We start from the raw sequence: 16621 nt of genomic DNA on the forward strand, positions 1-16621 counted from the left end.
GGACTTGCCCAGTTGTCCAGAGTCAATATTGACTTGAAAGAACAACATAAAAAAAATAACTTGGGGAAATTTAATGTGCAGATAAACTTATCTTTTACTGTTTTGCTTTTGATTTGAACAAAACTTTGGTCTGTTGTTCAATAGCCCTCAACCTTTAAAGGATTGTTCCTTTTAGTCAAAAATAGATAATAGAGGTCCTTCTTTCTCATTGGAAAAAATAGGTAAAAGTCAATTAAAAGCTTTCAAAAGAAGAAAAAAAAATCTTACTAAAACAAACTAAGCAACAACTAAATGTCTAATTGGCTTAAAGACTGAATCGAAAGAGGAAAGAGAGATTTGATTAGAAAGCTAATCCATTCAGAAGAAGAAACTTTTGGCCATGTGGGTAGACCTCAGCAACATTAAGATGTGTGGTCTTCAACTCCCAGAATTCCATGGGGGTTGACATCCACACATCTTAAAGCTGCTGAGGTTGAGGAACACTGGTTTAAAGTATTAAGAGTCAATTTATTTAGAATTATTTTTTGATGCGATTGGCATCCAGACTTCTGAGATTAACTTCCGAAGCTTGTTCTTTTATCTGCAACATGACATCTTTTCTATTTGATGGATTGGTAACACCGTTTCTCACACTTATCACCATTGCAACATCCCCACGGGCATGCGATCAGAATTTAGGTGTGTGGCAACTGGCAATTACTTAGAGTAGAATACTGCTGGAAGGGACCTTGGAGGTCTTTTAGTCCAGCTCCCTGCTCAAGCAGGAGAACCTATACCATCTCAGACAGGTGATTGTCCAGTCTCTTCTTAAAAACCTCCAGTGATGGAGCGCCCACGGTTTCTGAAGGCCAACTGTTCCACCAGTTCATTGTCCTCACTGTCAGGAAGTTTCTCCTTAGTTCCAGGTTGCTTCTCTCTTTGATCAGCTTCCAACCATTGTTTCTTGTCTTGCCTTCTGGTGCTTTGGAGAATAACGTGACCCCCTCTACTTTGTGGCAGCCCCTCAAATACTGGAATGCTGCTATCATGTCTCCCCTATTTCTTCTTTTCTTTAGACTAAACCCAAGTCCTGCAGCCGTTCTTTGTATGTTTTAGTCTCCAGGCCTTTAATCATCTTAGTTGCTCTTCTCTGAATTTTTTTCAAACTCTCAACATCTTTTTTGTGATATGGTGACCAAAATTGGCTGCAGTATTCCAGGTGTGGCCTTACTAGGGTTTTATAAAGCGGTAATAATACTTTGCGTGATCTTGATTCTATGCCTCCATTTATACAACCCAGGATTATTCCCAGGGGGAGGGCGTTCTCTGTGGGTGCGCCCGCCCTTTGGAACGAACTGCCAATGGAACTTCGGACTGGCCCCGACCTTCGCTCGTTTCGCCGGGACTTAAAAATCTGGTTGTTTGAATTGTCTGGCCTGGACTGAGGGAAATTAAATTAAATTAAATTAAATTAAATTAAATTAAATTATTAAATAATTAAATTACATTAAATTAAATTAAATTATTAAATTAATTTTAAATTTCAATTTTAATGTTATCTTAATTTTGTGGGCTTGTATTAATTTAATTTAATTTTATTCTCTCTTTTTGTATTGTGTTTAACTTGCCCTGTGAACCGCCCTGAGTCCTTTGGGAATAGGGCGGTATATAAATTCAATAAATAAATAAATAAATAAATAAATAAATAAATAAATAAACTGAACACTCAAATTGACTGGCACTAATGGTTGACACGGGTTGCTGCCAGCATCCTAGGTATAAACCAGGTATTATTATTATTATTATTATTATTATTATTATTATTATTATTATTATTATTATTATTATTTATTATAAAACGTTTATTCATAAAACAGGAAAGTCAGTCAACTGAACACTCAAATTGACTGGCGCTGATGGTCGACACGGGTTGCTCCCAGCATCCTAGGTATCAACCAGGTACCTCCTTAAAATGTAAGATGTTCCGAATAGCGCAGTTTTTTGTAGCTTTGCTGGAGTTATTGCAGGAAGCTGCAGTTTCTTGATGTATTTTGTAAAGTTTTGGGACATAGTTCCCAGTGCCCCGATGACAATGGGTATCACTGTTACACGTTTCATCCATAATCGCGCAGTTTCGATGGCCAGGTCGTGATATTTCATAATTTTCCCCAGTTCTTTTTCTTCGACTCTGGCATCTCCTGGTACAGCGATACCAATCAGCTGTGTGCTTCGGTTCTCTACAACTGCGATATCTGGCGTGTTGTGTTCCAAATGGCGATCTGTCTGTATTCGGAAGTCCCACAAGATCTTCACCCTCTCATTCTCGACAACTTTTTCCACCCTATGTTCCCACGACTTTTCGGACACAGGCAAGTCGTATTTTTTACACAATGCCCAGTGGATTAGTTTAGCAACTCGTTCATGTCTACCTTTGTAATCAGTTTGCGCAATTTTGCTGCACTCACATATTAAATGTGAAACAGTTTCAGCTTTGTTGTTGCAAAGTTGGCAATTTGGATTGTCAGTAGATTTTTGTATCTTCGCTTTCATGGCATTAGTTTGTAGTGCTTGTTCTTGAGCAGCCAGTATTAAGCCTTCCGTTTCTTTCTTGATGGTTCCCATCTTAAGCCATGCCCAGGTCAAGTTGTTATCACATTTTCCTTCAATGTTTTTCAAATGTTGTCCATGCAAAGCTTTGGTTTTCCATCTATTTAATCTATCATCCAGCCGTTTTTCCTTATATTCTGCCTTTGTTTCTGTTATTTTGATAATGCTCTCTGTTTTCACAGCCTGCAGCAATTTTTCTGTACTTTGATTCACATAGTCATTCAAACTTCGTTTTTCTTCTTCTACAGTTTGGTGGATTTGCAGTAGCCCTCTGCCCCCTATTCTTCTTGGCAGGTACAATCTGTCGATGTCACTTCGTGGATGTAGAGCATGGTGCATGTTCAAAAGTTTACGCGTTTTCCGGTCTAGGTGTTCCAATTTGGCCAATGTCCAGTTGATAATTCCAGCTGGGTAGCGTATCACTGGGACTGCCCATGTATTAATGGCTTTAATTATATTTCCAGCATTCAGCTTTGATTTTAGTATTTTGCGGACTCTTCTGATGTATTCCTTTTGTGTTGACTCTTTGACTTTTCCATTCAAGATGTTATCTGCTTCCAATATGCCTAGGTATTTGTAACCGTCATCCTTTGCTAGTGCTTTCATAATACTTCCGTTTCCCAGTTCTATTCTTTCTATTTTTCCCATTTTTCCTCGTTGCATGGATAATATAGCACATTTTCCAAGTCCAAAGTCCATTCTGATGTCGCTGCTAAACAGTTGAACTGCATTGACTATTGATTCAAGTTCAGTGTGGCTTTTCGCATAGAGGACCACACCTGATAGCTGTCCAGGCCCAGCCACGGGTTGTTGTTTTTGTTTTTGTTGTTGTTGTTGTTGTTGTTGTTATCCATACTGTAGCAAGGCTGAAACTGAGCTGCAAATCCTGGACAACCCACTAGATGGCAGCAATGTGTTGGTCATGCCATCTAGTGGCCCTTTAGTTTTGGGCTAGAAGATATTGTAACTTCCTTGTGAGGAATGTGCCTAACTACCTAGGGGGCGGGGGAAAGGTAGCAAGCATTTGGTAGCAATACTAGAGGGAGCAGCAGAGCACCCACAACTTCCACAACTTCTGAAAGTTTCCATCAGTCAGACTGCTGAGATGAGCAAAGGCAGGGAGCAGTTCGTTCATTTGGGCAAGAAGCCAGAGGTAACAATGCAAACCGGAGATTTCAGATTTCAGAGCTAGAGAGAGAAAGAGAAAGAGAAGCTGGAAATTCCCTACTACAACAAAAAAAGCTGTGTCTTGTGACACTCAAACACACATCCCCAGAAACCTCGGAGATGATTAATGTTTAACTCACAAGGGTGCTGCATAAAACAGCTTCCTTCCTTTCGGTTTGAAGCTGAGTTTTTGCTGTTGCTCGTAGAACCTGGAACGTTGCTTCTTCAGCCTGGTTTAAGGGAAGGGAGAAGCAGCTGTCCAGCAACCAGCTCCCCCAGCCCAGCCCAGCACCGCACAACACAGCACAACCTAGCCCAGACCCACCAATCATGGGAGCCTGCCTTAGTCCCTCTGATGACGGTAAGGAAAACCTTCCAGGTAGCTTTCTGGACACAAGGTTGGCTTGCAAGGTTTGTTTCAGCCAGCTTGGAAGGGAAGTACTCAAAATTATTTCTGAGCATACACTCAGCATCTTGGCTCTGAGCACCGAAGCTCCGCCGCCAGCCTTCTTGCAACTAAGCGCTATAAATATTTTAACGCTAGAGATAGGCAGCAACTTGCTTTCAAAGTCATTTTAAAGCATGAAGCGGCAAATGTCATAGAGGAAAAGCAGTTGGGTGATGGATGCTTCCCTTGAACTCTGTGGATATTCTCCATCAGCCAGATCATGGATGCCTTCCAAAAAGGAAACAGATTTTTCTTGATTTTATGGCATGAAAACATTCTGCTTCTCATCCAAGAAGCTTCTTCTTCAGTTCTTCTTTACTTCTTCAGAAGAATGTCTTCAGAATGGAAGAAGTTTCTTGGATGGAGAGGGGAAAGTTTTTCAAAGAAAAAAAAACCAGTCCACAAAGTTGTCTTTTGGAAAAAGCACCCTTGGGTGGTATCCTGGAAGGCTGATGTAGGACCTCTACATTGGGGATAGCCTGCCTGAATCCTAGGGGGCTGGTGATTGGGAGAGCAGAGTAGGCTTGAATGTGGACCTTTTCAGAAGCAATTTGATAGATCTGGTGATCTTCACCCAACTCAATAAAGTAAGAATCCTGTTTTTGATGAAGCTAAACAAGAAGCTGGACATCTCCAGGTGTTGGTGAAAGACTGCCTCTCTTGTTCTTGGTAGTTGGTCATACTGGTGTGGGGCGTCCAACAACATCTGGAGCACTGCAGCTCTTCTACCCTGTCTGAAGGATCTGATAAGTTCATTTGTGAGGGATAAGCTCCCCTCACCAGGGCGAGAGAGAAAATCCAGAGGGCCTTGGCTTCTGGCCTCCTAGATGTGTCTCCCTGGCTGTGGTCATGATCCAGCATCATTTGGGGGCTTTGTCCTAACCTAACCCAAGACTTTTATCCACGGTTGTTGTCTGGGAATGAACAGAAATGATGATATAGAGGACTTTTTCTCAGCAAGGACCGTCTAAATGAGTAAGAATGCAGTTCCTACAATTCCTTGCTTGGATGATGGAAACTGCATTCCAAATCATCTAGGAGGGATGGTGGCAATCAAGCAATGCTTTTGGTGCTTATAACTTCCCACAGAGTGTTCTTCATTCAGGAATGAAAACAGGATCCCTCGTTTACACTTTTCTCCCCTTGCATTTTGGGTATGAATTGCGTCGAGGGTTTGACATAAAAACCAGAATTAAAAGTTTAGGTCAGTGTCCCTGAGGTCTGATGCAGAAGCTAAGAAGGGCCACTGTTGTGCTGGGAAACCTCTGGTTTAGTGCATGATCATCAGGGTTCCTCTCTGAGTTTGGTTGTTTTCTACGGAAACCAGGTAACGTCATCAGCGCTATAGTGTATAAAATATCACTGCTGTAGCACTGAAGATGTTACCTAGTAGTTGGGTCATGAAACATCTGCAACAAAACAACCAAGCTCAGAGAGAACCAAGGGCCCCTCCTTTCAACCCTGAGCTACAAATATTCTTCCTTATTGGCATGATCATCATTTAGATTATTTTGTGCCTTTTCATTTAGATTACGTTGGGCTGGAGTATTCATCCTGGGACCTGGGCGCTAGAAGATAAAAGACACGCGTGCAATGAAGTTAGATTGGAATCAGAATGCCCACCAACTTCTCAAATTATATCTGGAGGGCAGGTGGCAGAAAGGATAAAGGTGGCTTCTTATCTAATCAGCAGATACATAATGTTGCTTTAGGCCAGAGTCCAGTTTGGTGGACTGGCGGGTGGGGCAAGGGACGGTTCTGTTGCGAGTGGTGGGAAAACACCTGCATAGAAGCGCAGCTCCATTTGCACAAGTGGCAGGCATGCGCCCCTGCTCTTCATGCAAATGGAGCATGCCAGCACATGCTTGCCCACTGTTTGCATGAGTGGGGATGGTTCTGCGGCCAGGTTCTAAGTGGCTCAAGGCCTGAGGCGTTGGGGACCCCTGCTTTAGGCTGAGCAGTAGGAGCCTAGCCTCAAACAGTGTTTTTCAGTACTTGGCTGGGGAATTCTGGGAGTTCAAATTGCCCAGATTGAAAACCACAGCTAGGGAAAATGGGAGGTAGAGACCCATACACGTGGGGAGAACAAAAGAGGAAATTGTAGTTCCTCCCTCAAAAATTCTACAAAGTGTCATGGGTGAGGAGAGAATGACCATTCATAAGTGACCCTGTGACAAGAATCAGATGATGGATCTGGCTTCTATGGAGAAACAGCCAAGGGGACGTAATTCCCCATCGGGAATTTGAGGCGATGACAACTAAGGAGAAACTTCCTGACAGTGAGAACACTTAACCAGTGGAACAACCTGCCTCCAGAAGCTGTGAATGCTCCAACACTGGAAGTTTTTAAGAAGAGACTGGACAGCCATTTGTCTGAAATGGTATAGGGTTTCCTGCCTGAGCAGGGGGTTGGACTAGATGACCTCCAAGGTCCCTTCCAATTTTACTATTATGATTATGCAATACTCTGAACCACAAACTACCTTATAGTTAGCCTCCTTTTGCAAGCAGACTTGGAATGTTAGCAGCTGAGTGTGCGTGCTTCATTCTGAGTTAGGACTGGGTACTAGTTAAAGTAAGGATCTAGAGCCCAGTGATCTATTTCAGAATTTCTCTGGTCCTAGACTAGTTAAAGAACTAACTAGTTAACATGCTCTGAGCAGAACAACTGTGTGGGATTCTAAATGTCCTTTTCAGGGAATCTCAGTGGGGAAAGCAAGCTTTGATTTCTCAACAGACAGGAGTTGCGGACTTCACAGAAATGGTCTGCTGGTTGAATGGGCTCACTGCTAGAATCTCTTTTCTGAGCAGGGGGTTGAACTAGAAGACCTCCAAAATCCCGTCCAACCCTATTATTCCATATTCTGTGCTGTTTGTAGATACCAGGACTGTTGGGTCCTGACCTGTCCATTGGTTATTGTTTAGCTTTAAGACTCTGGAGAAGGCAGACATTCAAAGCTCAAAATGAGGACCCAGATTGTTGGGGGCAATAAGGTGACTTTGTAAAAATGCCGCTTGGGGTGTGTGTGAAAGCCCTAATAAGCAGGCATATACATAGAATGAAGGCTATTGCTAAGCACATTGATTTGTGCTTTAAATTGTAAGCCGCCCTGAGTCTTCGGAGAAGGGCGGGATATAAATGGGATTTTAAAAAAAATCACAATGGCTCTTTGCATGTTTTTCTGACCCCCTACTGTAAAACCTATGTTAGCTTTTAGGGAAAGACAAAGAAACGCATTCCTGAAATGAATGCACAACATTCATTCCTCCACTGAAATAAAGGTCTGTCCCAAATACAAGGGGGAATCAAACTATTTTCCAGAGCACCAGAAGGCAAGACAAGAAATAATGGATGGGAACTAATCAAGGAGAGAAGCAACTTAGAACTAAGGAGAAACTTCCTAACACTGAGAATATTAACCAGTGGAACAGCTTGCCCTCAGAACTTGTGGCTGCTCCATCACTGGAGGTTTTTAAGAGGAGACTGGAAAACCACTTTTCTGAAATGTTTGAGCAGGAGGTTGGACTAGCACAGGGCTTTTCAACCAGTGATACGGGTACCACCTGTGGTACATTGGCACCTGGCAGGTGGTACGCAACCATCCTAGAAAAGTGGTAGCGGGGGAGGGGAATGAGCTGAACCAGTGGCAGCACCGCACAAGCCTGAGCGAGAGACGGCTGGAGCTGCAGGGCTATCAGGGCTCAGTGGAAGCGCCAGGATCAGCACCAGGCTCCAGCTGGAGTTCAGCGCTGATCCTGGCGCTTCTGCTGAGCCCAGAAGAAGCGCCGATCAGCTGGAATGTTGCAGCATCTCCAGGGTCTTGTGATTTACATTCAGATGCTTGGCAACTGATTCATATTTATGACGTTCACAGTGTCCCAGGGTCATGTGATCAAAACCTGCTGCAACCACCCAGCAGAGTGGGGGAATAAAAACCAAACACCCCCCACCCCACCCCCGCTGCCAATCCTCAACAGAAATGCTCACAACAATGAAAACCTCGGACAGGAGGAAGAGCGCCGCCGGGCGGGCAGGCAGGTGTGTTGCTCGGCTGTGGCTTGGGGGGCACTTTTTCAGTGCCATTGTAACTTTGAGCAATCACTAAGCGAACTGTTGTAAGTCGAGGACTACCTGCACTTCATCACTTTTTTCCTTTTTTGGGGTGATTAAGTTTTTGACACCTTGCTAGGCGACTGGTGGTACTCGGATGTTGCCATATCCTAAAAGTGGTACAGTGGGTGAAAAGGTTGAAAAGCCCTGGTCTAGACCCTTCCAACTCTGTTATTCTGTTGTTCTGAATAAGTTTATCTATGGCCTGGATTTCTGGCACCAAGAAAGGGTTCAAATATGTAACCCCCTAACCTTGGCTTGAAAATAACTCCTTTAGCAAATGCCTATTTATTGGGAAACTAGCTCTCCTTGCACTTTCAGTGAAATGTCTCTGAGAGAATGAAAGTGAAAGTAACTCAGTGACTTATTGCCTCTAAACACACTCCAGGTTTTTTACTCCTTTCTAGACCCAGGCGGTTTCTAAAATTAATGCTGAATTTTGCAAACCCACCAAAAGGCACATTTTGTGTTTTGAGGTTGGATAGTTTTTTATTCCCACACAAGGCTTAATCTTGTTTTATCTCCATATGTATAAACTTTAATCCTTTATCGATGTTTCCCTTATCTGCAACAATAAACTCATGCAAGGCTGGCAGAAGATCTGAAAATGAGAGCCTTGTACAGTTAGAAAGCTTTTGCCACCTGTAGGGCAGCTTCCGGTCTCCACCCACCAAACCTGTTTTGCTCTCCCAGGGAGCTGAGCGCCTTGAGAAGGTGCTGAGTGCTCCAAGGTCAACACGTTCAAAGTTCTTCCTTAGTGTCCCAGAAAATCAAGTATGTGAGGATTTGCAAGCTCTGCACTCATGCTGTTCATATGGGCATCTCTCTGATGTCCCCCAATGTAGTTAAACAGAACCTGCACTGCCACGATTCCTCCATCATTAGGGTAATAAAACATTGAGCATAGAACATAAATTCAAATAACTTTATTGCGGTCATTAACCAGGAGCAAATAACACAGAATCAAAGGGCCAGAGCAGACCTCAGAGGTCTTCTAGTCCAACCCACTGCACAAGGCAGGAGGGCCTTATGCCATCCTGGTAAAATGGTGTCCAATCTCTTCTTGAAAACTTCCAGTCATGGAGCACCCTTAACTTCTGGAGGCAAGCTCTGCTGACTAATTGTTCTCACTGTCAAAAAATTTCTGCTTACTCCCATGTTGGATCTCTCCTTAGTCAAGCCCCTCTTTTCTGTGGCAGCCCCTTAACTACTGGAAGACAGTTATCACGTCCCTCTTAGTCCTCCTTTTCAATAAGCTAGACATATATATATATATATATATATATATATATATATATATATATATATATATATATATATATATATATATATATATATATATATATATATATATATATATATATATATATATATATATATATATATATATATATATATATATATATATATATATATATATATATATATATATATATATATGTGTGTGTGTGTGTGTGTGTGTGTGTGTGTGTGTGTGTGTGTGTGTAAATTACTAACAAAGAATTAAAGGGAAACTGAGATGCATTTCTGACTCCTTAGTCGTCCTCAGTCAGCTATACCCTTCTGAGATTCGAACCTGGGCTGATTGCATACAAGGCAGTGTTATTTGTATGCAATCAGCCCAGGTTCGAATCTCAGAAGGGTATAGCTGACTGAGGACGACTAAGGAGTCAGAAATGCATCTCAGTTTCCCTTTAATTCTTTGTTAGTAATTTACACAAATATATGAATTGTCCGGTGTGACTACTGCCTGTTTGATAGCCTTCAAGATAGGCTGAAAACAGGAAATAAAGATTTGCCCCATGTTTGGGGCCTAGCAAGGTAATCTAAATAGTTAACATTTGAAACCAGGTGGTTCCGCCCCAGGCGCCTAATGGACCCAGATCGGTTCCAGAGGGCGCTTGGGCCTATACCTATCACCCTTACCCACAGCCCAGTCGATGCCCTGGTGGAGGCCTGGGAAACGGCAGCCACCAGGGCACTCGACTGCGTTGTACCCATGCGACCTCTGACCCGACGCAGATCCCGTTGGGCCCCATGGTTCTCTGTGGAGCTCCGGGAGATGAAGCGTCGGAGACGAGGTCTAGAGAGCGGTTGGAGATCCAGCCGATCCGAATCCGACCGATTGCAGTTAAGAACCTTCATAAGGTCTTATCTTGCGGCGATAAGGACGGCGAAGTCTAACTACTTTGCCGCCCTTATCGCGTCCGCAGATAATCGCCCGGCCGCCCTGTTTAGGGTGACTCGCTCCCTCCTTAACCAGGAGGTGAGGGAGGATCCCTTGCAGGGACGAGCCGAGGAGTTTAGTCATCATCTGACGGACAAAATCGCTCGGATCCGGACCGGCTTGGACTCTGACTGGGCAGAGTCTGATGTGGAGGAATCAGGCGGTCTTGAGCACGTTATCTGGACTGAGTTCGACCCTGTTTCCCCTGATGATGTGGACAGGATCATGGGGAGACTGAGCTCCACCACCTGTTTGTTGGATCCGTGCCCCTCCTGGCTAGCTTATGCGGCTCGGGAGGGAACACGAGGCTGGTTCCATGCAGTAATAACTGCTTCTTTGAAGGAGGGTGTCTTCCCTGCCGCCTTGAAGGAGGCGGTGGTGAGACCCCTCCTCAAGAAGCCTGCTTTGGACCCGGCTGTTTTAAACAACTATCGTCCAGTCTCCAACCTTCGCTTCCTGGCGAAGGTTGTTGAGAGTGTGGTGGCGCATCAGCTCCCTCTGTTCCTGGAGGAAACTGATTATCTGGACCCGTACCAATCGGGCTTCAGGCCCGGACACAGCACGGAGACGGCATTGGTCGCGCTGGTGAATGATCTCTGGAGGGCTAGGGACAGGGGTTGCTCCTCTGTCCTGGTCCTATTAGATCTCTCAGCGGCCTTCGATACCATCGACCATGGTATCCTGCTGCGGCGTCTCAGGGGGTTGGGAGTGGGAGGCACCGTCCTACGGTGGTTCTCCTCCTACCTCCAGGGCCGCTCGCAGTCGGTGTTGACAGGAGGGCAGAGATCCGCCCCGAGGTCTCTCATTTGTGGAGTCCCTCAGGGGTCGGTTCTCTCGCCCCTCCTGTTCAACATCTACATGAAGCCGCTGGGCGAGATCATTCGTGGTTTTGGGGTGGGGTATCACCAGTACGCTGATGATACCCAACTTTTTCTTTCCACCCCGAACCAACCCAGTGATGCCCTCTCCGTGATGTCCCGGTGCCTGGAGGCGGTTCGGGTCTGGATGGGGAGAAACAGGCTTCGTCTCAATCCCGCCAAGACTGAGTGGCTGTGCATATCGGCGTCTCGGGTTAACCAAGTTATTCCACCTTTAACGATGGGGGGTGAGGTGTTACCCCCCGTTGATAGGGCTCGCAACTTGGGCGTCCTCCTGGATTCACGGCTCAATTTTGAAGATCACATAGGAGCCGTGACCAGGGGGGCTTTTGCACAGGTTCGCCTGGTGCGCCAGTTGCGTCCCTATCTGGACCGAGACGCCCTACGCACAGTCACTCATGCGCTTGTGACCTCCCGTTTGGACTACTGTAACGCTCTCTACATGGGGCTGCCCTTGAAGACCACTTGGAGGCTTCAACTGGTGCAGAATGCGGCCGCGCGAGTTGTAATGGGGGTTTCCCGATACTCCCATGTAACACCTCTACTCCGCGAGCTGCATTGGCTTCCGGTTGCCCTCCGGGTGAAATTCAAGGTGCTGGTTATCACCTATAAAGCCCTACATGGCCTGGGTCCGGGTTATTTGAGGGAACACCTGCTGCCGGCATCAAACGCCCTTCGCCCAGTGCGCTCTCACAGGGAGGGTCTGCTCAGGGTTCCGCCGGTGAGAGATTGCCGGCGGGTGACACCCAGGGATAGGGCCTTCTCAGTGGGAGCGCCTGCCCTCTGGAACCAGCTGCCGGTAGAGTTGAGGACTGCTCCCGACCTCCGATCATTCCGCCGGGGCCTGAAGACCTGGCTCTTTGAGCTCTCGGGCCCAGGCTGAGGAGAAAATTTTAACTGGGGTTTTAATGTACAGGGTGAATTTAATGCTTTTTAATTGGTTTTAACTTTTGTATGTTTTGATTTTTAATTCCCTGTAAACCGCCCTGAGTCCTCAGGGAAAGGGCGGTATACAAATGCAAATATTAATTAAATATTATTATATATATATATATATATATATATATATATATATATATATATATATATATATATATATATATATATATATATATATATATATATATATATATATATATATATATAGCCTTTGAACTACGGTGCTGGAGAAGACTCCTGCGAGTCCCTTGGACTGCAAGGCGATCAAACCGGTCAGTCCTAGAGGAGATCAACCCAGACTGCTCTTTAGAAGGCCAGATCCTGAAGTTGAAACTAAAATCCTTTGGCCACCTAATGAGAAGGAAGGACTCACTGGAGAAGAGCCTCATGCTGGGAAAGGTTGATGGCAAGAGGAGGAGACGACAGAGAATGAGGTGGCTGGATGGAGCCACTGTAGCAGTAGGTCTGAGCTTAAATGGACTCCAGAAGATGGTAGAGGACAGGAAGGCCTGGAGGAACATTGTCCATGGGGTTGCGAGGGGTTGGACACAACTTCACAACTAACAGCAAGACATATATAGTTCTTTTTAGCTTCCATATCCTTTATCATCTTTGCTGCTCTTCTCTGCACACTTTCTAGGGTTTCAGCATCTTATTTGTGCTTGTGGTGACCAGAACTTTATTCAGTATTCTTCACTAGTATGGCATAAAATATATCTCCTAGCATTAGGTAGCAGCTTCAGCATCCTGAGCACCACAGCTTTACATTATGGATCATTCTTGGATAATTTGGGGCCGGTCATTATCTATTTAATCCCAATCTACCTCACAGTAGGGGATGTCCACAGGATATGGTCAAAAAAGCCAAGGTAGCAACTGCAATGATGTGATGAAAGCTTCAACTGGGTTTGTGTGTGTGTGAGAGAGAGACACATAAAAAGAAGTGAGGCTTTGATGGTGTGGTTTGCACATCCCCCTTGGCTTTTCTGACATACCTGTGATGGAATGTAATCAGGAGGTGGTTTCCCAAGAGGAAGGGATACATTCCAGAGGAGTAGGAGGCAACTCAGTTGGGATGTGACGGGTGAAATAAAGGTGAAACCGGCTCCTCCATAATAGTTCCATGAGTATATTCTAGATACAGATAGCAGAGACTACAAGTTATTTCTCTTATATAGTTATGCAGGCTATTTCAACAAAGACAATTAGGAACTGGAGGCTAAAACATGTAAAGAACGGTTGCTGTAATTGGGTATATCTAGTTTAATGAAGTGAAGGACTACAGATGACAGCAATGTTCCAATATCTCAGGGGTTGCCATAAAGAAAGGGGCGGGGAGGTCAAATTATTCTCCAAAGCGCCTGAAGGCAGGACAAGAAACAATGGATGGAAGCTAATCAAGGAGAGAAGCAATCTAGAACTAAGAAGAAAACTTCCTGACAATGAGAACTATCAATCAGTGGAACAACCTGCCTCCAGAAGTTGTGAACGCTCCAACAATGGAGGTTTTTAAGAAGAAATTGGAGAACCATGTGTCTGAAATGGTATAGGGTTTCCTGCCTGAGCAGGGGGTTGGACTAGATGACCTCCAAGGTCCCTTCCAACTCTATTATTCTGCATTCTTTATTGATGTAAACAGGTTCCTTTGAGGCCTTCTACTCTCCCTTCTTTCTACGATTATATTAACGATGATTCGTGTCTCCACAGAATCAGATGGTTGTCTGGAAGCGTCCTACAGTCCACTCTTCTTCCATCCTCACGTCAAGGGATCCCAGATTTTTATGGATGAATGTTGCTCTACAGTGAGCAGACTAGACACCTTCCATGATGGTATTGTCTTCTCCAACCGACCCGTGGAACTTTATGAGAAAGTGACTTTGAAAATCTTACAAGAAGACCAGAAGTGGCAAGGTGGCCTACGGGTGGGCTTCACCTGGAAAGACCCTTGCCTTCAGCCTGGTGGCTTGCCTCCATTTGTGTGCCCAAACTTGGTCATCCAAGGGAAGACTTGTGCGTGTGTTTTACCAGATGAATATATAGCAGAAGGCTCCATTATCAGCTTCTGGGTGGACCACCAGGGCTGTGTTTTCTGCAGCATCAACCTTGAGGCTGAAGTCTCCTTCCTCTTCAAGGGTGTCTCAGTTGAATCTCCTCTTTGGGCTGTTGTGGATGTCTACGGAAGAACCAAAGCAGTCCAACTTCTCGGTAAGCAACTGCAGGCTGGACAATGTGCGGCAGGTGTGGCTTTTTTTTTTTAAGGGCAGAGGAATTCCTGTCGCTGAGACATTTATGAACTGTGTTGTCCCATTCGACAACTGTTGGATTTTGCTTGTCTGAAGGTCACAGAAGGTGATCACATGACCCCAGGATGCTGCAACCATCATAAATATGAGAGAAAGTGAGTTAAGATGGTTTTTCATATTTATAATTATAGCAGCATCCCCGTAGTTACGTGATCAAAATTCAGATGGTCGTCAACTGCCTCATACTGGTATTTATGATGATTGCAGTCTCCCCGAGTCATATGATCCCATTTTGTGACCGTCAGACAAGCAAAGTCAATGGGGAAGCCAGATTCACTTAACAACCGTGTTAGTAAACTTAACAACTGCAGCGATTCACTTATCAACTGTGGCAAGAAGGGTCGTAAAATGGAGCAAAACTCACTTAAGAACCATCTCGCTTAGCAACAAAAATTTCAGGTTCAATTGTGGCCGTAAATCAAGGACTGCCTGCAGGATATTTATCTTCCCCTCTTTCCTTAAACTGGGGGACAGAATTTCCATTTTATTCTAAAGTGATTGCGCAGTAACAATGCATACACAATCTGTAAGGCTTGTGGGCTTCAAGCATGGGTGTGGAAGCACACAAGGAAGCAAAAAGTGGACCAGACCACGATGGCTCTGGGAGTTGAAGTCCACGAGTCTTAAAGTTGCCACGTTCGGTTGGCCACCTGTTTTAAACTCCCCCGTGAAATATTTATGCCTCTGCAGATTCTCCCTGCCTGGGGTTCCAAGAAGTAGCGGAAGAAAGCCCTGCGGAAGATTGTGTGGTCTGTTGTGCGTCTCAGGCCAGCACCATGATGTTCCCTTGCTGGCACACCGGCTTCTGCTCCAGCTGCTCCTTGAAGATTTTCAGCACCAGCGGCCGCTGCCCTCTCTGTCGGGAGAAGGTGAAGAAAATCCTCCGGATCTCCATTTTGGCAGAGAACGAGGGCCTGCCAAGCGGGGTGGGGAAATCAGAGAGTATCAGTTCCCTGCGGTGACAAAACGTGCGCCGTTGCGGTGCGCCTGAAATATGTCAGTCCTAGTAGGAAAGGGCAAGGGTTGAAAAGTCGAAGAAAGCAATCAGGAAGATCAAAAAAAGGGGGGGGGAAAGGGGGGGGAAAAGCAGTGTTTGGTTAGAAGGGATAGAAGCAATGAATAAGGATGTTAGATGGATGAACGATCTGATTGCTGAAAGGACTGGAGACGCACAAAAGCCGAAGGTTAGGATGTGCGAGAAAGCAGCATCCCAAAACTTTTCGCTTTTAAAAAAAGGTTGCGGTCCTCACACTCGCAAGCTGGCACGAAGTTGACAGCTTTGCAACTTACTTCCAGGACTTTCACCACCCCTGTCTGCTCTCCGAACAACAAGAATTAGGGGAAGGGCTTGTCGAAAATTTTTAAGGCTATGCCAACCATCCAGAAATGTTATTAGCCAGGGAACTCTTCCTGGGCAAAAGACAGTTCACAGGTTAACCAAAACTTTTGGAAATCTGCTTAAATCTGCTACCTGTCTTGGCTTCCTTGTGATAGTGATGTTGCCTGAGAATGAGAGAATTTTATCTTTCAGAGAACACAATCTTATTCAACAAAACAGCTGCGGCCTTCGGGAACGCGGGGGGGGGGGGGGGGAGTATGACCAGGCTTGTAAATAAACAGCATTGCAAGAACAAACAGTCGAATTCCAAACTTAAGGAGTCACCAGAGGGAGCGAAGAGACATTAAGAGAGGAATTCTTGAAAGCCAAAAAAACTCTTATTGTTTCTCCTGCTCAGTGAGATGGGAACTCCTTTTGCAGGAAACATCTGGAGATTTAGGCCTTCGAGACCAAAGACAAAGGGATAATTTCCTGTTAGTTCTTGTTACAAGATCAAAATCAAACCGTCTCGAAGTTGGCAGGGCCTATACCAGGGGTAGGCAACCTTGGCTCTTTTATGACTCGTGGACTTCAACTCCCAGAATTCCTGAGCCAGCATGGGGGAACTATGGCCCCCTCATGAC

General features: G+C 45.0%; 1 protein-coding gene across 1 annotated transcript; it reads left to right on the plus strand.

Moving 5' to 3' along the window:
• Window positions 1-4083: 4083 nt before the first annotated feature.
• NEURL3 (neuralized E3 ubiquitin protein ligase 3) lies at window positions 4084-15621 on the plus strand (the record flags this gene model as incomplete). The annotated part of the gene is made up of 3 exons (XM_081334102.1): window positions 4084-4132; window positions 14064-14561; window positions 15350-15621. 3 exons carry the CDS (start codon window positions 4084-4086, stop codon window positions 15619-15621), a joined length of 819 nt encoding a protein of 272 aa, XP_081190228.1.
• Between the last annotated feature and the right edge of the window lie 1000 nt (window positions 15622-16621).

Source organism: Vipera berus, assembly GCF_964194415.1.
Source record: "Vipera berus genome assembly, chromosome: 8".
Lineage (NCBI taxonomy): Eukaryota > Metazoa > Chordata > Lepidosauria > Squamata > Viperidae > Vipera > Vipera berus.